At 43.0% G+C, this 20,144-nt stretch overlaps 1 protein-coding gene across 3 annotated transcripts in view; it reads left to right on the plus strand.

Moving 5' to 3' along the window:
* The first annotated feature begins 3,447 nt into the window (after window positions 1-3,447).
* FBXL17 (F-box and leucine rich repeat protein 17) overlaps window positions 3,448-20,144 on the plus strand; it is a 274,412-nt gene continuing 257,715 nt past the window's right edge. For all 3 annotated transcript variants that reach the window (XM_069002618.1, XM_069002620.1, XM_069002619.1), the window contains exons 1-2: window positions 3,448-4,289; window positions 17,647-17,769. In XM_069002618.1, coding sequence (XP_068858719.1) covers window positions 3,561-4,289; window positions 17,647-17,769 — 852 coding nt within the window. In that variant the 5' untranslated portion in view covers window positions 3,448-3,560. The remainder of the gene's footprint in view (window positions 4,290-17,646; window positions 17,770-20,144) is intronic.

Below are 20,144 nucleotides of genomic sequence, written 5' to 3' on the forward strand. Positions count from 1 at the left end.
AGCCAGCTGTGCCCAGGTGGCCAAGAAGGCCAAGGGCACGTGGCCTGTGTCAGCAATAGTGGGGCAGCAGGAGCAGGGCAGTGACCGTCCCCCTGTGCTGGGCACCGGTGAGGTCACACCTTGAGTGCTGTGTCCAGTTCTGGGCCCCTCAGTTCAGGAAGGACTTTGAGGGGCTGGAGCATGTCCAGAGAAGGGAAAAAAACTGGAGCAGGTGAGGAATCTGGGTGCCTGGAGAAAAGGAGGCTTGGGGGGTACCTTATCACTCTCTCTGCAACTCCCTGACCCGTGGTTGTAGACAGGTGTGGGTCAGTCTCCTCTCCCAGTGACTATATCCAAGAGGATATCATCTTAAGCTGCTCCAGGGAAGGTTTAATTTGGACACTAGGAAGAATTCCTTCACAGAAAGGGTGATTAGACCTTGGAATGAGCTGTCCAGGGAGGTGGTGGAGTCACTGTCCCTGGAGGTGTTTAAGGAAAACTGGATGCGGTACTTAAGTGCCAAGGTCTAGTTGATATGGTGGTGCTTGGCAAAAGGTTGGATTCGATGATCTGAGGTCTTTTCCAACCTAATGGATTCTGTGATCTACTTGAAGGGGAAAATAATCATACCAAATATATTTATGACAAACAAAGTTGTGGTTTAATCCAAGCTGGCAACTAAGAAAAACATGGCTGCTCACTCAGTCCCTCTCACTCCACCACCCTAGTGGGACAGGGAGAGAATTGGAAGTGCAAAAGTGAGAAACAAACTCATGGGTTGAGGTAACTAACAGCAGTTTAAAAATTTAGAAATAGGAATAGTAGTAGTAATAATGAATTGCAAGGAAAAGAGAAAAATAAAATGAAAACAAAGAGAAGAAATAAAATTGCAGGAAAACAAGGGATTAAAATGAAAAAAAGAAACCTGTCAGTTGTTTTGGCACCCAGTGTAATGCATTGAAGGGTTGAAATAATGGCAGATTTGATTCGAATGTGCTACACTGAATTTGTAGCTGTTACTGCTGTTTAGCTATCAATCGGCAGGCTGCTGTGCTTGCCATGGGGCTTGCTTTCCTGTCTGTCTGTTGGAGTCCAGTGCATGCCAGTGGCTGCTCTGATCTTGCTGCCAGCTACACTGCTGGTCACCTCAGTGTGTTGTGCCTGGGAACACTCTGGTGACAGCCATGGCAAAGTGCCTGGGCTGGCGGGTGGCCAGGGCACTGCTGTGCTCCTGTGCTGCCATACTGGACAGGCTGGAACTCCAGCATGAACCTGAGTTGAAGGGACTGTGACTCGTGGAAGAGTCCATGGTGGAGCAGAGAACCACTGGCAGCCCATGGAGGATCCCATGCCAGAGCAGGTGGATATCCAAAGGCACATGTGACCCCATCAGAAGCCTTTTCTGGAGCAGGCTCCTGGCATGACCTCCAGACCCATGGAAGGGCTCCACTCTGGAGCAGTTCTTGAAATACTGAGGCCTGTGTGGGAAGGACACACATTGGAGAAGTTGAAGGCAGCCAGCATTTATTCTGAGCTCCAATTGGTTTGAAGATTTGACTTGGACTTCCATCTTCTTTTCATGTTGTCTTTGTTTTTCCTTACTGACATAAAATTTTGCAGTCTGTGTGACCCGCCACTGGCAGGCAGCTGGGGCACCACAAACCTATGGCTAAGGCACAAAGAGCGAATTCATGTCCATTACCTTGCTAACTGGAGGAGCCCTGAAGCAACACCTGGGCTACACAAGTGCAGAGCAGGCAATGTTAAGCTCAGTCCATGTAAGAGGATGACTGGCTGTTCACACAGTCTCATCAAGAGCTACTTCCAGCTGTCTTCTGCTTTTCAACCCATTCTCCCAACAGAGCAGAAAAGGCCTTGCCAATTTTTTTGCAAAACTTTGCTGTGGTTTGTATTGATGAATCTCATTGAGTTACAAATCCAAACAAAATATTATATTGCTCTACTTTTATCCAAAGGTATATTTAGTACTTTTCTCATAGGAAACACATTTTTACAGAGCTGCTGAAGACTAATAACAGAGGCAACAGACAAAAATAATAGCAGCATGGGTATTTTAATTCTAACATAGCTCGTCCCTTGGCAAAAGGCCAAAAGATGTGATGCACAATATAAAATACTGTACATTTCTTGTTGTGCCCTTTGTTATTTAATATTATTACTGCACCATATATACTCTAGCTATAACTTGCCTTCTCCTTCCCCAAACACCTTTTACTAAAGACAAAATTGCACGTATATTTAAACTATATATCTAAGTCTATACAGCTAAGTCAACAGTTTAGAATTGAATGCTGAAACAAATCATTTTTGCTAGGCACTAAGCAGAGTCTTAACTAAAACAGTGCAGCCTCCAGCAAGGATTTACACACCTGGGCACCTACACAGAGGTTCAATACACTCCAGTTAGAGGTGAGTGTCTCCAGGATGGCATAGGGAGTTGGAGGTCCCCTATGAGCCCTGGTTCTGGGTGTACAATGAATTAGAACAGCAGAAAACCATTATTTTATGGAGAGTGTTGGTGGGAAGAAGGCATTGACAGAGGAAAACTTGGAAGACTGCTCTTGGTGGTCTCTCAGCTTGTGTTGCTTTGCCACTACAAAACCTCAGCTACTGTCCTGCTGTAGAGACCAGTGGGCAGGGGTCCTCTCATATTTCCTTACAAGGAGTGACCCAAAAAACCTTTTATTTCAGTTACTCAAAAATATGCATGTATTTTATACATCTTATGTATACATATATAAGGCAATGAGCTAAGGGAGGGGGTCCAGAGGAGGCTACAAAGATGATGATGGGTAGGGAGCATCTCTCTTGTAAGGAGAGACTGCACGAGCTGGGCCCGTTTAGTTTAGAGAAGAGTGAAATGAATTCTCAGTAATGTGTATAAATATCTCCAAGGCTGGTGCCAACAGTATGGTCCCAGACTCTTTTCAGTGGTGCCCAGTGACAGGACAGGGGGCAACGACCATAAATTAAAACACAAGAAGTTCCACCTCAACAAGAACGTCACGTTGAGGGTGGCAGAGCAATAGACAAGGCAGGCCGTGGCGTCTTCTTCTCTGAGGAAATTCCAAGCCCACCTGGGTATGTTCCTGTGCTACCTGCTCCAGCTGACCCTGCCTTGGCAGGGTGTTGGACGAGATGATCTCCAGAGGTCCCTTCCAACCTTAACGATTCCATGATAATGCATACACGCATATATGACACGCGTATGTGCCGTATGCAGTTTGTCGACCCGCATTTACACAGTGAGTGCACTGAAGTGACGCACAGGGACACACGGCACGCACCCACCCTCACGCACCCGCGGCGGAGCCTCCTCCCGCCCCAGCGCGGCCGCTGGCGGCAGCAGCGCCGGCCCGCGGAGCGCCGCCCCCGCTCCCCGGGGGAGGTCAGGCCGGCGGTAGCGGTAGCGGAAGCTTCTCCCTCCCTCCCTCCCGGCGTCCCGGAACCAGCCCCGCCGCCGCCACCTCCTGCCCCGGCCCGCCGGCAGCATGTCAGCTCCCGGCGCCGCCTCCCGCAGGTGACACCCGCCCTTCCGCTGCCGCCGCCTCCCCTCCTATATGGGCCACCTGCTCTCGAAGGAGGCAAGGAGCCTGAGCCGGGACGGCCGCCGCCCGCGGGGGAAGGTGCCGCCGCGCAGCCGGAGCTGCTTCCTGCGCGGGCCCTGCATGCTCTGCTTCATCGTGCACGGCGCCAGCCCTCCCGCCCCGGAGCAGCCGCTGCCCGCCGGAGACCCACTGCTGCCGCCGCCCTACGTGTCGCTGAGCGTCGCGGAGCAGCGCGTCGCCCGCCGCCTCCTGCGCCTGGCGCCCGCCGCCTGGGAGCCGCCGGGCCGCTGCCAACGCCTCTTCCTCTCCGGCCTGCTGCCCTCGCCGGTGCGGGGCCTCCTGGGGCCGCCCGGCGAGGTCTCCTCCGAGATGGTGTGCAAGCGCAAGGGGGCCGGGCTGCCCGCCTGCCCGCCCTGCAAGCAGCCGCGCTGCGCCGCCGCCGAGCCCGAGCCCGAGCCCGGTGCCTGCCAGTGCCCGGCGGAGCCGCAGCTGCTCGCCCTGCCCGGCGCCGCGGGGGAGAGCGGTGGGGGCACCGCCGGGCAGAGCGGCGGGGGCCAGCCCGCCTCGCCGCCGCCTCCCGCACCCGAGGAGGAGAAGGAGCAGGGCCGGGAGGAGGAGAAGGAGCGGGGCGGCGAGGCGGGCTGCGAAGAGCCGCTGGAGTACCCCGGCGACAGTTGCCGGGAGCTGCCGCCGCCGCCCACCCCGGACATCAACCAGCTACCGCCCTCCATCCTCCTCAAGGTGGGTCGGGGTGGGGGGATGGACGGGCCAGCCCTCTCTCTGGGGATGGGAAGGGACTGTGCCAGGCCGGTGTCGCCGGGCGGACTCGGTGCAGGGGGGGGAGCCGGAGGAGGCCGGCTCGGTCCGGAGCGGTCTCAGTGCCGGGCTTCGTGGAGATAGATAGGGTTGTGGGGGTGTTGTTGGGTCTTGTCTGTGTCCTGTTCCCCGATCGCATTTGTTTGTTGTTGTAAACGGCGTTGTGAGCCATTACCTGGAGGTGCAGACACACAAATCAGCTCCAGAAGCTGTCCTCGTAAATGTTTTGACTGTACCCGTTAACTTCGTAAGGTGCCCTTCACAAGTTGACTTTTACTTCCATCACTGGTGTAATACTCGCCAAGGGGGCCTGTCACTGTATTTAGTGCTTCCGTGGGTGTTGGAGCTACACAGACAAGTTTTCAGTGTTGATTATTAAACAGATTCTATTGCTGTGTATTGTGGATCAGTTTTGGTCCTAGTAGTTCCACAATATTTGCAGCCTTCTTGAATTACATGCTTTCATAACTTCTTACACTGTATATCCAAGGAATAGTCTCACCTTTCCTGTCCCTTCTGCTGTCTTTCTGTTCCTTTAATACTGTTCTCTTTTGGAACTACTTTCCATTTTTAATCTACTCTCTTGACCACTGTGCTGACTTCCTTCAGCTAAACATTAGCTAAAAAGAGGAGTGTAGCTGGAACTGAGCTGGTGATGTTTTCCATAGTCTGACATGAGTGTGCCTATAAATTTTGGGGAATAAGTTTTCGGGATTGCAGGACTTTCTCAGAGGTCAGATGGCAGAACTTAAAGCAGGACATAGTAATGGAGGAGTGTGAGATACAACTCTTGGTGTTCATATTTTCTAGTTGTACATCCAACGTAGAAAATACTTCCTTTACTCTTTTGTTCTCAAACAGTAACAACCTACTTATCTATCTGTCTTGCACATAACGCTAATTCTGTGGGAGGTTTGGTTGGTTTGAGGTTTTTTTTGTTGTTGCTTGTTTTTTTTTTTTGATACTTAAGAGTGTTTTAGTAATGATAATTTGCATAGAGCATCTATGAAATATAATTCTAGGCAAATGAAAACTCATGAACTATCATGTGAATTAATCTCATCTGTGATTGCAGAATTGAAACTGTCTTGTAGTTCTTCTAGAAGGGAATACATTTGTTTGCCACTGTTACTGGAAGATAACATTTTTCTTTGACACTTGGTTTTAGGATTTGAAACTGAACTTATTCGATTAGCATAAGTGAAATATTTTTTGATCAATGGTATAAGTACTTTTCTGTGGTTATGTTTAGTACTCAGTTTCACTTTTTCAAAAAAAACCCAATCTCTAACTCTGCCATTGATGCCTTGAAGTGGCTACCTGAACAGAGAGGCCACACAAGATTAAGAGAATAAAAGCAGGTATTTGAAGGGCCTTCAAAGGTATGCCTTGGGAATCAAAAGCCTCCGAGGTGCTCCACCCAAGATGGACCCTGCGTCACGGGTTTTTCACACTTTTATAAGTTTGGTCCGTTTGCATATCAGGGTTAATGCTCCAATTATAATTTCAAGTAATTATGTAATTACCCCAAGTTTGCTCCCCCTGTCCAGAGGCTCAGTTTACATATTTCACAGCAAGATGTCCTTGACTTCAGGCCCAGAAAGGGTTTGTTACATCTAACCAAAATGTGAGAACAGTAGCTAACAGGCTATACAAAGTTTCAGAGTTACATACTAGTCAGTACAGGATCTAAAATATATAAAAGCTGAAACCTAAGGCATCACCATAACTTTGATAATGAAAGATGTCATGTCCATTTCACCTGTGGACTAGTTTAAATGTTGTTTAATCTCTTCTCTATTTTATATAGACACAGTATTTCATTCTTACCTCTACTTTCAAGTTTGTGGGGTTCTTTTGTTTGGTTGGGTTTTTTTTGCAAACTAGGTATTTTGTTTTAACCCCAGCTGGAAATTAGATAGGCAGCCACTCACTCACCGCATCTGCAGACTGGTGGGGAGGAGAACTGAGGGGAAAAAAGTATATCTTGTGGGTTGTGATAAGAACAGTTTAATAACTGAAAAGAAATAAAGTATGCTACTAACAATGTTTGTATAAAAAAGGGAGCAAGAAAGAGAGATCCAAGTGATGCACAATACATTTGTTTTGTACCACCTACAAAGCACTGTACCAGTGACTGAGAAGAATTCTATCCTAGCTGAAATCAGGACAGACATCTACCTTCCCCAGTGATTTTTGTCTTTATAATTGCCCTGTAGTCTAGTTCCTTCTGCAATGTCTTTGAAGAAATAGGCCATTATTTCCAGCATTGTGGTAGGAGCCAACCTATTCACCCCCAAATTTGCCCTTCAATCCTTAGCTGTCCTAACGAGTTGGGTTTGTGGTTTTTGGTTTTTTGAGATTTTATATATATGTGTATATATATATATATATACACGCATACACAAGATATGTGTATCTTTATCTGTATGTCTGTCTCTCCTAACTTCCATTGTTTGGGGTTTTTTGGCTGCTTCCAAAGTATACTACTCTGTTATGGAACTTTTAACTTCAGATTTCTAACCAGGCATCCTGTCAACAGATTTAGAAGTGTCTTCTTATGATGGGTTTTGATACAGATAGAATATCCTAAATATAATCCTTTCTCCAAAGGTGTCACTTTATTATGAAAGGGTGGGAGACAAATATACCGAAAATCTTTACTGAGCTTTTCACAGTAGGTAAAGGAGACACAAACCTTAATACAAGGACAAGAGATTCCATCCTGGGAAGCATCAGCAGACAGATCCTGCTGTTTTTTTTCTTGATTCCCACATCTGTGACCTCCTGATGCTGTGGTGCTGGTACAGGAGCAGCTGTCAGGAGTGTAGGTGGCCTCAAGACAAGCCCAAAGAAATACGTCAGGGACTCCTTAAGCCACTGGCCACTTTGTCTGCTGAGGTGCTGTTTTGCTGTTTGCAGTGGTTCCGTCTCCTGTAAGCTACGGGTTTGGTGGAAGGTGGGGTTTGTCAGACAGAAACTGGCCTGCAGATCATTAGATGGGCTGTAGTGGTTTGGGAGGTTCATGGTGCAGTGTGCCAGTTGATCCTGTTTTCCTGGCTGTTGAAGACGTATCGTGGTCAATATGAAGTGATAAAAGAATTGTGGTTCCATAGTCAAGCTTTTGAGTTTTGCTTTTCATTTGGCTGCTGAAATATGTATGAGAAAACAATGTTACACAGTGGGCAAAATGGCATCTTTAGTCTTGGTAGAGGAGGGCGATCACCTTTTACTAAAGGGTAATTTGAAGCCATTATCTTTAAAACTCCAGGGGAATTAAGGAATTACAGATCAGTCAGCTGTAAATAGCTTGACTGTGTCCTAGACATGTGTGAATGAAAAAAAAACCCCAACAAACAGGGACCTGTTTCTAAGCATGCAGTACAGAAAATTACAAAATCTTCCATGACATATGACTAAGTTCTGAAAAATTACATGCAGTACAGAAAATTACAAAATCTTCCATGACATATGACTAAGTTCTGAAAACTTTGTGCTATATGTATAAAACACTGCTATTTGGTCCTGGAAAGCATAAATAAAATAGAAAAATAAATAAATCTTCCTGTTTTACCTATTACCTCTTTGCAGTGCTGCTGTTTAATCAAAAAAGGTGTAAAATGGTCTGCAGACTGTGACCTTACGAGAGAAAGCCAGTTCAAACACTTCAGATTTCCTTTTGAAGTGTATTAACAGGAGTTGTGCATGTAAAATGCAGAAAGGAAATTCTCTCCTGTGCTTGGTGCTTTAAAGCCTCTGCTAGAGTACTGCATTAGGCTGTGGGCACTGGGATCTCCCTATAAAACCCACACACAAATGTGAGGGGCATCAGAGGAGAGCCAGAGGTCATCAAAAACATGGCCTGTTACAGTAGTTGGAAGATTCTGGTCAAATTGAATGACACTTGTTTAGATAAAAGACTGAGATGCAATCTTCAGTTAAGAGAAAATTGATAGGAAGTTCAACTGTGTTCCTGTCCCTTGTCGAATAGAAGGAAATAATAACCTTAATTTGGGTGAGATACTTAAATGTTCTTACACTGTATCATTTTCCAACTCTTGGCAAAAGTGGTTTCCTGTTTCTTAGGTTATGTGACAAGTTGGGATTTCTATTTACTGATTCTTTTTTAAACATCAAGGGGAATGGCCTTATCAGGAATGGTTGGGGTGTGCTCGAACTTGCTTCAAAACAAAAGGGTCTAGAATAGATGATGTCTTCTTTTTGAGGTCCTCTTTCTCAGTTTGCTGATCTTATTTTTATAAAGCATGAGCACGTACCTGGAGCAGAGATCCTGTCAGTTTTGGCTTAGGGCTAATCCACTCTAAAGGGAAGAGAAGTGTGTGTGTATTTTATTTAATGTAGGGTTTTCATATATATTGCTACTATTATTTGAAAGACTATTGACTCCTTTCCTTGTATCTTTAGTCAGTGCTTTTTACTTATTTTTTTCATTCTTCCCTTGTAACGATAACTTACAGGTTTTCTTTTGTTGCCATGATAATTTAACAAGCTTTTTTATGATAATGTTGATTGATACAAAATGCATTGCTGTAGTCATTGTACTGCTAGCTCTGAATTTAAAATAATCTGAGTGATAGGAAATGGGTTGGATAGACTAGAACTAGACCTTTAATTTTGTCCTCTGAGTTTTGAGTGCTATTTTTTTTTTTTTTTTTGCCTAGTCAGGAGGCAGAGGTGTCAAAATACGTCATTTGTATTGGACTTTATCCGCAAGTTCATGGAGTCACTTTCGTAATACTAGCTTTCCTTCCTACTTATGCTGGTGTTCTGAACAGATTATCCTGCCTAAAGTTTGTGTTGAGTCTGCTCAACTCAAACTATATTTTAAATATAGCACTAAGAGACATGGAACAGGTTTTGAACCTTTGTGGCTGAAGCTAGGAAGTAAAATGTCCTGTAACTCCACTATTAATTTGCCTGAACTCCTTTTTTTTTTAGCAATAATCAACACAGCAATGTATTTGTTATGGATTTCTTTTGGGTTTTTTGGCTTTTTGTTTTTCTATGAAGGTTACTGTCACCCTGTGATTCTAGCAGGGGAATGAACCAGTCTGAGATTCACTGTGCTGTTACTGAACCGCTGGAATGCAGTTGAGGGGCACAGTTGTGAAGGGAAGGTGTGCCAGTAGACTAGTAACTAAAAAGAAGACAGTATATGCTCATTTTTTCAATGATAAATTTCTAAAATAAATTTTATGATTTGTTGTAGAATTATAAAAACAATTGTTTTGCTTTGCAGAGGTGTGCTTGAAAAGGTGGCTTTTGTGTAAGCATGCAGGTTTTAACATCACAGAATGAGCTATGTGATGGAGGAGAAATGTCTTGGAATGAAATTTCTGCTTTTTCTGACAGGGATAGAGCCCTTAGCATTCACAGGCAGTGAAAGTTTCCCTAATGTTGTTTAGGTGTTGTCTTGGCTGGTTCTGCATCTCCAAAACCATGTGTTATTGCATGGAGAAAACTAACAGTTTACAAGTTGTGCTGTGTTGGAATGTAAAGTAAATTGAATGTAACTTCTGCTTCTGTTCCCTGTTCATTTATTTGTTTCCTTTGTTCAGGTTGCCTGACCCATGTTTGATCTTTCACAGATTTTGCTTTGTTTTAATGTCTCCCTCTGCTTTTAAACTGGCATGGTGACTCAGAAGCACTACCTGGTGTCTTTTAGTGAGAACAGTTGGGTTTCTGGGAGTAAAAACGTTGTGAGCTCCTGCAAATAAAGGTACTCTGCTTATTGGCCAGGACTCTTCCCCTCCATTAGGAAGACAGTCATTTCATACAGACAGAAGCTGAAGTTGTGTTTTGCCTTGCAGCTAAGGCAACCTGTGAGTAAGTGGCTGGTAAGGGCAGTGTCTGGCTCCTTTTGTAACCTCTGGCTGCATATTCGTGCCACTGCCTTTGTGCTCTGTAGAGTGATCATGCGATTGCAGGGTGAGTAAATTCATCTGGCTAATCTGACACCAATCTAACGCGTCAAAACTTTTCCTTAGGATCAGCTGCCTGAAAAGACATTCTCTAAGTACAGTCACTAAATCCAGTGCAAAAATTAAGGTGACTGAGAGTAGGGGACTGGTAAACTGTTGCTGTGAATGGCAACTCGCCAAGAGAATCCTGGCTGTGATTGAAATCACACCATTGCTTTTCCTGGCTGGCACAATTTTCTTAATCACAAGAGCACTTCTAACTTGATTTCCTTCATGAGGGTACTGAGGCTCCTTTCAGAGGTGTGTGTGTTCAGTGCTCACATCTCTTTCATAAACTCAGAATCATTCATATTTCCCTTGTTCTTTTCAAGTTATGTGGGCAAAGTGAAGAAATCTCTTGAAAACAAAGCAGATACTTGTCTTTTCTTCCTTCCTCCTCTCTTATGTATGATTTTTGAGTTTTCTGAATAGAATGAAGCAGCCTTTAATAAACATAACCCTCCTGGTAGCTTAACTGCTCTATGCCTGCAATTAGCAAATACTGTATTTTACGGGTCATAGTAAAATCTCACACACTAAGCATGTTCTTTTTGTCAAATGGTACTGGAGAAATATTTTTGTTAACAAAATTTTAATTAGTTGCTAAAAAAGTTGATGAAACGAATGAGCAGTTTTCCAAGAATGAGTGTCTCAACTTAGGCACCATTAAATGTTTGAGTGTACATTTTATTGTTCTTCTGTTGTTAATTCCATAAGCTTTTTGGTTTCAAATGAATCTTCCTAATACAGTGAAATAAAACCAATTTTATAGATACCTGTTCTTGAATACAAAAGTTTTTTATTGATAGAGGAGAGCTTCAGTCACAGAAATGAAACAATTTCTTTCAAATGAAAATGATGGACAGAAATAGGAGATGCATAGATTCACCTTTTACAGTCTCTTCTGCCATGGGGCCTGTATTTTGTTCATGTTCATAGAGGTATACCTTGTTCTTAAAGTTAGCAGTATCTTTTTAAAGACTGGTATTAGCAATCAACTGAATTTTCTTGCATCCTTTGCTGAGGCAAAAGTTTCTTTACTCTGTGCAATAAATTTGTGCAAATTAATTCTAACTCCTTGATTATGGTTTTTAAAAATATTTTTTTTAAATTAAGGTTGTCTTTTGATAGGTTAAAATTATTTCTAGAATTATGCTTATGTTTACTTTACATTTGATTTGGGTGATGTGAGTTACTTTTTAGAAAACCTCATGTTGAGGATACTGTGATAGCAACCACATACACAGTTTTCTCCTACCAAGCTTTTTTTCATAGTAACTTTCATGGATGTGGTTGACTTTTCATTATTTCCTTTGATTAAAAGTGCAGTTATCTTCTTCACTTGATTCACTTTGAGGAACTTGATTTAAAGCCAAAATTGCCAAATATTTAAAGACACACTAAATAAACTTAATACATGGATTTGTGATATTTTAAAGCGGATCTTTAGTCTTTTAAAAAAAGGTATTTATAGGATGTTTTGTGGTGGTTTTTGTTTGTTTTGCTGTTTTTTTCCTCCTCTGTTCCTGCTGAAATACTAACATTTAGCACAGATATTTAAAGCAGTCTTTTTTTAACATGCAGGTTGAACTATCTAGCATATGTAGAAACAGTGGGGAAGTGTTGAGTGTAATGTCTGAAGCCCATTACGCAGGGACTTGGTGGTAAAGGAGAGAATTGCACAGAATAACTTTATTTCTCATTTTTCTGGTTGGACATTTCACTAATATTAATCAGCATTTGCTTTCTTCCTTTCTCATCCATGGTCTTACAAAATATCTAGAAAGTTGAAGAAAACACCAAAACTTGGTCAGGCACTGTTTTTTGGTGGTTGGAATTGTGCTATGCAAGGACTTAGTTTAGCTGAATTAAAATCAATTGAACATCACCTGATTCAGAATGGTAGATTGACTCGGGTGGGGTACTGTGGAATTAGCCAACATAAAAGTAGGCTGTTTGAATTGAGTTCAGTAGATTGAACGTGATTTGACTGAAAACTACCTATATCTGTTAGTTGACTTTTGCTGTCCTGGGCATTGCATTTTTGTATTTTCTTTCTGACGTAGGATCAGTTAGGTTGGAAAACATCTCCTAAGATCATTAAATCCAACCTTTAACCTGGTACTGCCAAGTCCACCAATAGTCCATGCCCTTAAGTGCCACATCTGTGTGTCTTTTAAATACCTTCAGGGATGGTGACTCCATGGCTGCCTTGAGCAGCGTGTTCCAGTGCTGGATAGCCCTTTCAGTGAAGAAATTTTTCCTAATGTCTAAAGTAAACCTCCCCTGCCTCAACTTGAGGCCATTTCTTATTGTCCTGTCACTTTTTGCCTGGGAGAAGACCCCAACACTCACATGGCTACACCCTTGTTATAGGCAGTTGTAGAGATAAGGTCCCCCCTGGGCCTCCTTTTCTCCAGGCTGAACACCCCCAGTTCCCTCAGCCTCTCCCCATCAGACTTGTGCTCCAGACCCTGCCCCAGCTCCAGTGCACTTCTCTGGACACACACCAGTACCTCAGGATTTTTCTGGTAGTGAAGGACTCAAAACTGACCACAGGATTGAGGTGTGGCTTCACCAGTGCCCGGCACAGGGGAATGGTCACTGCCCTGGTCCTGCTCCCGCACTATTTCTGGTGGCCAACTGGGTGTAACTCCATTCACCAGCACTCCCTGGGCCTGGCTGTCCAGGAAAATTTTTTACCCAGTAAACAGTGCACCCATGCAAGCTGTGAGCAGACAGTTTCTCCAGGAGAGTTCTGTGTCAAAGCAAACTGTGTCAAAGACTTTACTGAATTCCAGGCAGACAAAATTCGTAGCCTTTCACTCATTACACCAAGCAGGTCACCTGGTCATGGGAGGAGACCAGGTTGGTCAAGCAGGACTTGCCTTTCACAAACCACTGCTCACTGGGCCTGACTCCTGGTTGTCCTGCAAGTGCCACATAATGACACTTGAAATGATCTGCTCCATACCCTTATGCAGGACCACTGACAGCCCTGTGGTTCCCTGGATCCTCCTTCAAGCCTTTCTTGTAGATGAGCATCACATTTGTCAGCATCCAGTCAACCAGAAATGCCCCCGTTAGCAGCCAGGACTGTTTGTTAATAATTGAAAGCAGCTTGGTGAGCACTTCCACCAGCTCCTTCAGGGCCCATGGATCCCGTTTGGTCCAGTAGACTTGTGTGTGTCTTAAGTGATGTAGCAGGTCACTGACCGTTCCCCTGTGGATTATGGGGGGGACTTCATTCTGCTCCCTCTCCCTGTCTTCCAGTTCAGTGGGCTGGGTACATGGAGAGCAACCAGTCTTGCTGTTAAAGACTGAGGCAAGGAAGGCATTGCTGGTCTTCAGTGAGTTTGTGTGAACAGTTTTATTTCAAAGCAAGAGCTTGTTGTTAAAGAATTTACTGTGTCTGGAAGGTATGGTAAGGCTGTCAGTGGGGAAGATTGGGTATCCTTGAATGGGATGTTGCCTGAAGGCTCAGAGAGTCTCTTGCATCCATTGAAGGGAAAGAGAAACACATTGATCTTAACAATGACATGAAAGGTGGAGCAGGAGGAACTGACATCTGCATTAGGAATTTGAGCTGGAAGAGGGCAAGATGAGAGAGAGTGAGTGAGTGAGTTTTCCAGAACTCTGCTACCTCTTCCCCTGCCTTTTGCCAACAGAGGGAAAAAAGAAATGTAAAATGGTTCTAGAGAAAGCTATTAGACTTTTTTTTTTTTCCTTTACAGTGCCAAAGGATATTCTGGTGTTTGGAAGGGGGATTAGGCAGAGTTGAGGGGGAACAAATTGAATGGTGGATATGAAAGTGTACATGTTTGAGTACAACTTCCAGGAATTAAATGTGCTAACTAGTAGAACCATTGCCGTCCAAGTTATCTGTCATAAGCGGGAGTTAAATGAACAGCCTTGTGGGTAGGAACGGTTTTAGCTTCCAGCTGTGTTTATACATCCTTGGGAATTAGAAAATTTAAGTCAGGAAAATTAAGCTGCCACAATATCAGTATATATCTAGAGAATAATACTGAATTAAAGGGTGCTGAAGTCATCAAAGTGAGTCAAAGCATTTTATGCATTAGTGTAGTATTTTAACCAGTAATGAGGCTAATCCCTTAATGTAAGGGTGATGTGCCACCACCTGGAATAGTATAGTCCTTGCTACTAAGTTCCATTTAGTGTAATTCAATACGTCATCTTTTAACAATTGCGAGCTCTGAAGAGAAGCTGATGTTTTACATGGCATTATTCAGCATCCTTTTATAGCTGGAACTTTTACAGCTACTACAGACAATAAAACTGGCAAGGCCTTGTTTTTGAACACTACCGCTTGTGTAGCTTACAGGGTTACTCCTGTGTGTGCTGGGACTTCTGCAAAGACTTGGTATCACTTCTTGTCCTGGTGGCCTCATTCATTGTTTTGTAAGAAGTCAGTTTGCAGCACCTGTACTTCTTAATTGTCTCTGCTTCTAGTCTTGAGTACAGCATGGACTAAAACATGGCTACAAATGCTGTTGGACATTTTTCAGAGTATTTTCTATGCTGCAGTACTGTTTGTGTCAAGTACTGAATCAAACTTGTTTCTTTTTTGGTTTGTGGTTGCTACAGCTGTTTCATGCGGGAGTAACAGGTTAGCAGTAGGTCTGTGATTTGTGAGGGCTTTCAGCTTTTGTTGGGATGGTAGTGTGCTGGGTTGATCCTGGCTGGACACCAGGTTCCCTTCCAAAGCCCTGGCACTCCCCTTCTTGACTGGTGAGAGAAAACATGAGGAAAGGTTCACGACAGGGAGAGATCACTCAGTGATTACTGTCATGGGCAAAACAGGCCCATGGGAAAATTGGTTGACTTTATTACCAATCAAATCAGAACAGTATAATGAAAAGCAAAACCTACATCTTTCCTAACCCTTCCCTCCTTCCCTGGCCTAACTTCATTCGCAATTCTCTACCTCCTTCCCCCAGCCATTCAGGAGGACCAGAACAGGGGTTACAGTCAGTTCATCATACCTTGTTTCTGCTGCTCCTTCTTTATCCCATGTTCTCACTCTGTCATCTCTGGTTGCAACTTGCTCGATGAATTCTTTTTTTTTCCTTCTTGCATTATCCCAGAGGTGCGAATGCCATCACCCACAGACTCAGCCTTGACCAGCATAGGTCCATCTTGGGAGCCGGTTGACACTGGCTCTGTAAGATGTGAGGGAACGTTCTAGCAGCTTCTCAAAGAAACTGCCTTTGTAGCCCCCCTACTCTCAAAACCTTGCCATGCCAACCCAGTATAAACAAAATAAAATACAAAAATTATTTATGGGCTTTCATTTTAACAGTGGCAGCTGTATTAGCAACAGTCTTTACTATTTCATGTTTACTATGTTCTTCAGAACCGCAAGCTGTTGTTTCTCAAAGTAAAGGTGGTATTTCTACAAATAAACATACTTTATTTCCCACTTGAGTAAAGATTAATTGAAGTATTTTGTAATGCCAACCTTGATATCCTTTGTTAATATTAATTGGAGTCAGTCAAATGTCTGTAAACATCATGTGGATCATGTTGCTTTGTTCTCTTCTAAGGTTTTTAGAACTGTTAGAAGATTCAGTTTTCTGTTTCATACCAGTAGCAGGAACTCAAATTTCCTACTGCTCTTATTAACTTAGCATTACTGAGCATCATCAGACTATCGCCTTTTCTAATGTTTAGAATTACTCTTTTGCAGCAGAAATGTCAGATGCCAGATTGCCACTTACTATTCAGTGCTTTCTTTCTGCTTGACTGAGGGCGATGGTATTTTTTGAGTGCTGATTGCAGCCACCTCCTGGTTCTGTGCATGGTCTCGCCAGTACAGACAAGATCTGCAGAAGAAAGCAGGCACTGGTTGTTTTGTTTGCACTTCTGTCTGCTGTCTTTAACTGGTTCCCTAATGAGAAGCAGACACTGACTCTGGTAATGGCCAAGTGGGGAAATGTGGTTCACGCACAATCCTTCAACACTGAGGAGTCTTGCATAAGAGATTGAAAGTTTCTCATCGCTAGAAAAAGAGGGGAATGATAAATCTTGCAAGCATTTATAGAGTGTCATGAATTTGACCTCCTCCCCGCATATTAGAGCTCTGCTTCATCAAGGGTTCTTGTAGGGATATACGTATTTAAAACTGCTGGGATATGCCATCCCCTAGAACAGAGGGTACAGTTATGGTTGTTATTCTTGACAGTTCGTTGTCTAGTCTCTTCCAAAGACCACCCAGTGACCAGAGTTCTGTTAAGTTACCATTATAGTTCAATGCTTCATTACTCCTTTTTTCTTGCATGTGTGTTTTCCCCTTTGCCATGCCTTTTCCTTGGCTAAACAGTCCTAGTAGTTTCCTTGAATGTTTTCATATTTTCTAGACTTCAGTGCTTTCCTATGGATACTCTCCAATATTTTCAGATTTTCTTGAGAAAATTGCCTGAGATTGGCAATAGTACTTCTATTTAGTACTTGATGTCCTCAGATCAGTGGGAGGACTTTTTAATGTTTTGCAGTCTGTACTCCTGTGTAGGTATAATGCCACTACTGCCTTTTCTCATTATAGGATCACGTGTAGATTTAAGTTCATTTGTGGTGACAGGGTACCTTCATGTGAACTCTTCACAGACCTCCTTTTTATATTTATTAATAAGCAACTGTACTTTTAAGACAGGGATTAATGTAATACATGTTATAGCAATTTATGAGCTTGCTATAAAGTTACAGTTTATTCTTTTTTTTTTTTGCCAGCTGCTATAGTGCTCAAAACCTTGGGGTATAAAAGGCTAATTTTATGCTTAAGTTCTCTTCTGTGACACTGATTAACTCTGCTAATCTGCTCTACCATCCCATGCCCCCTTCCCACAAGACTTGATGTTTTAATACCTTTATGACTCTTCTTACCAGTTTAGTTTAAAAAATAAAAAGAAAGATTTTTCCATCCATTTCAGGATGGGAATGAAAGCACTTTTTAAATGGCTTGCAAATAACATTTGTAATTCTTTAGGTGTGCCATCTCAGAAGCAATTTTGAAACTTAGTCTACGAAATGAGTACTTAAGTAGGATATATTCTATGGTTGGTTATGCTAATATGACTTATTAATACTGTCAGTTCTTGTGGGATGTAGGTTTTTTTGTTATTGTCTGACTAATCAAGCTGGAGGCAAGTTCTAGATCTGTGTGTTATACTGCATGCTAATACTTTTCTGTCTTTTACAAGATGCATTTGTAATAAAATATTTTTGTCTCTAAAATATGATTACATCTGACAATTTTTTTTTTTTTTTTGCTTTCTTTCCAGATATTTTCCAACTTATCTCTGAATGAGCGTTGCCTTTCAGTGTCATTAGTCTGTAAATATTGGCGTGACCTTTGTTTAGATTTTCAGTTTTGGAAGCAACTGGATCTCAGTAGTCGTCAGCAGGTATGAAAATACCATTGTGGAATAATTGTTTTGATGACTAAGAATTTGTTCTTGGAACTTGTACTTTTGACTAGGGGTAAACAAAAGAAACACCTAACTTGGTGACACCTGTACTTTCACAGATTTTTCTGCTATTAGCTGAAAATGTCTGGACCCTTAGATTGGTTCCTTTAAATATAGTGTATTTTTTCTGAAATCAGTTGTGAAACAGTGTGAGCACAAGTGCTCTATGAAATGGGTTGTGGATTACCTGTCTCAACTCTGCATCAGGTAGTCTGGAACTATCAGACCTCTTATTAATTCAAAGACAAACACGAGCATTTCTGAGGATGCCGTAGTTGAAAGAATGGTCACATACATGGTGCTTGCTCTGTTTGTTATAACAAATTTTCTTTATTTTTAATTTTTTTTTAAGGCCTTTAGCTGATCCTAGAATGAAATATTTGTGGATTTAATTCAGTGAGATCCCTAGGAGCTGAGCTTTAAATTGTACAGGGTAACTTTGCTCCTTGGAAACCTTTAGGGATGCCAGTATTGTTTGGCCACCGCCCTTAGGTTTCTTGTTGAGTAGTGACTTGCAGGGGTTTATAAATAGTACCTTGAGAGTTTCATGAAAATACAGGGTACAGAGAAATAACAATTGGAGGGTTGCATTTGAAGAAGGATTTTTTTTCTTTGCAATTTGTCATTGTTGTGGGTTAACCCCAGCCAGCAGTCAAGGCTCAGGCAGCTGCTTCCTCACTCCCCCACCAGTAGGGTTGGGGAGAGAACTGGAAGAGTAAAGGCTACAAAATTCATGGGTTTAAAGACAGTTTAATGGGGAAAGCAAAAGTTACACACACATACACAAAAAAAGGAAGACAAAGAATTAATTCACTGCTTTCTGTCAGCTGGCAGTTGCTCAGCCATCCTCAGCAGAGCAGGACCCTATCACACAGAACGATGATGTGGAAAGACAAACCCCATCACTGGAAGTGTTCCCGCCTTCCTCCTTCTTCTCCTCACTTTATACACTGAGCACAATGCCACATGGTCTGGAATATCCCTTTGGTCAATTAGGGTCACCTGTCCTGTGTTCCCTCCCACCCTCTTTGCCAGCATGGCCATGTGAAAAGCAGAAAAAGCCTTGGCTCTAGGCAATCCCTGTTCAGCAATATGAAAACCAGCACAAATCCAAAACACAGTCCCATACCAGTCACTGTGAAGAAAATTACTTCTACCCCAGGCAAAACCAGTACAGTTCTTTTCCATCTTAACACCTGCCTGATGAAAGAGCAAGGAAAAAGATTTGACTTGCTATGAGTGAAAAACAGATTGATTGCAGCAAAGACTGTTCCTCAGCTGTATAAGATAAAAACCGAAAGGCATTCGTATTGCTCTCTTGCCATCTTTGGTTAAAGCTAAATCTCATCTATGCCAAGTGATGGATAAGTATTTCCGAATGGTCCTTTATATGATTGTCTTCTTTTAAGATTATTGTCCTTTTGGCTAACTACAATGGGTATAGATGCAAAATGGATGGAATGGTTTTTTACAAAGGTATTAAGGAAACTTTGCTGTCTGAGTGTCCGGAGGCTGCTCTGTCAGCCACTCTAGCACCACCCGCTTGGGACCAAAGCCCCCCTGCACTTGTGGCCCCAGGGAGGTGATGGATGCCCTGCACACACCACACTCACACAGACCAGTTTCCTTACTGGGTCGACTTCAGGTTTCGCACTGAAGAGTCTCAGACTTCTGGGTCCTTAAGATAATGTAATAACTGGGCAGCAACAGAATAACAGCTGAAGCTGGAGGAGAAGGGACCCGCAACCCCAACCTCCTGGGCTTTTATACCCTCACAGTCTGTGCCTGAGTACATCTGGGGGCCCTTGGCTCCTGCTGCATTTCTAAGTGTCCTCACCTGGCTGTGTCACAGGTCTCTATGCCCTTTGTTTTGCAAAGGATTCACACCAGTTCATGGCCTTTTGCCTCTGGCTGTGCTGTGCAGAGCTCAGCCTGAGCTCCACTGCAGCTGCACCCCAAGCTACCTGCACTGAGTGTATTCCTCAACAGTCCTCACTTTGGTTTAATCAAGCATACCTGCTAATATATTAAAATGAAAAAAAGAAAAGCTTTAAGACATTGAAACACTGCATTTCCATACAGCATTACTACCAGTGCCAAACATAATAGAATGAAAGCTCACGTTTGTCATAGGACAGAAATTATTATCAATATGAAGTCACATATATTTCAGTAAACAAAGGCAGTAATGTTCATTGGCTACAAGTTACATAGTGCTGTTATTAGTTAGTAGTCTACCTTCTGTTGGTTAAATGATTCCCTCAGTTCTTAGGCTAATTAGTCCACATACTCAGTCTTCCTCTTGTGTTGGT

The sequence above is a fragment of the Aphelocoma coerulescens genome, assembly GCF_041296385.1.
Source record: "Aphelocoma coerulescens isolate FSJ_1873_10779 chromosome Z unlocalized genomic scaffold, UR_Acoe_1.0 ChrZ_unloc_scaf_1, whole genome shotgun sequence".
Taxonomy (NCBI): Eukaryota; Metazoa; Chordata; class Aves; order Passeriformes; family Corvidae; genus Aphelocoma; species Aphelocoma coerulescens.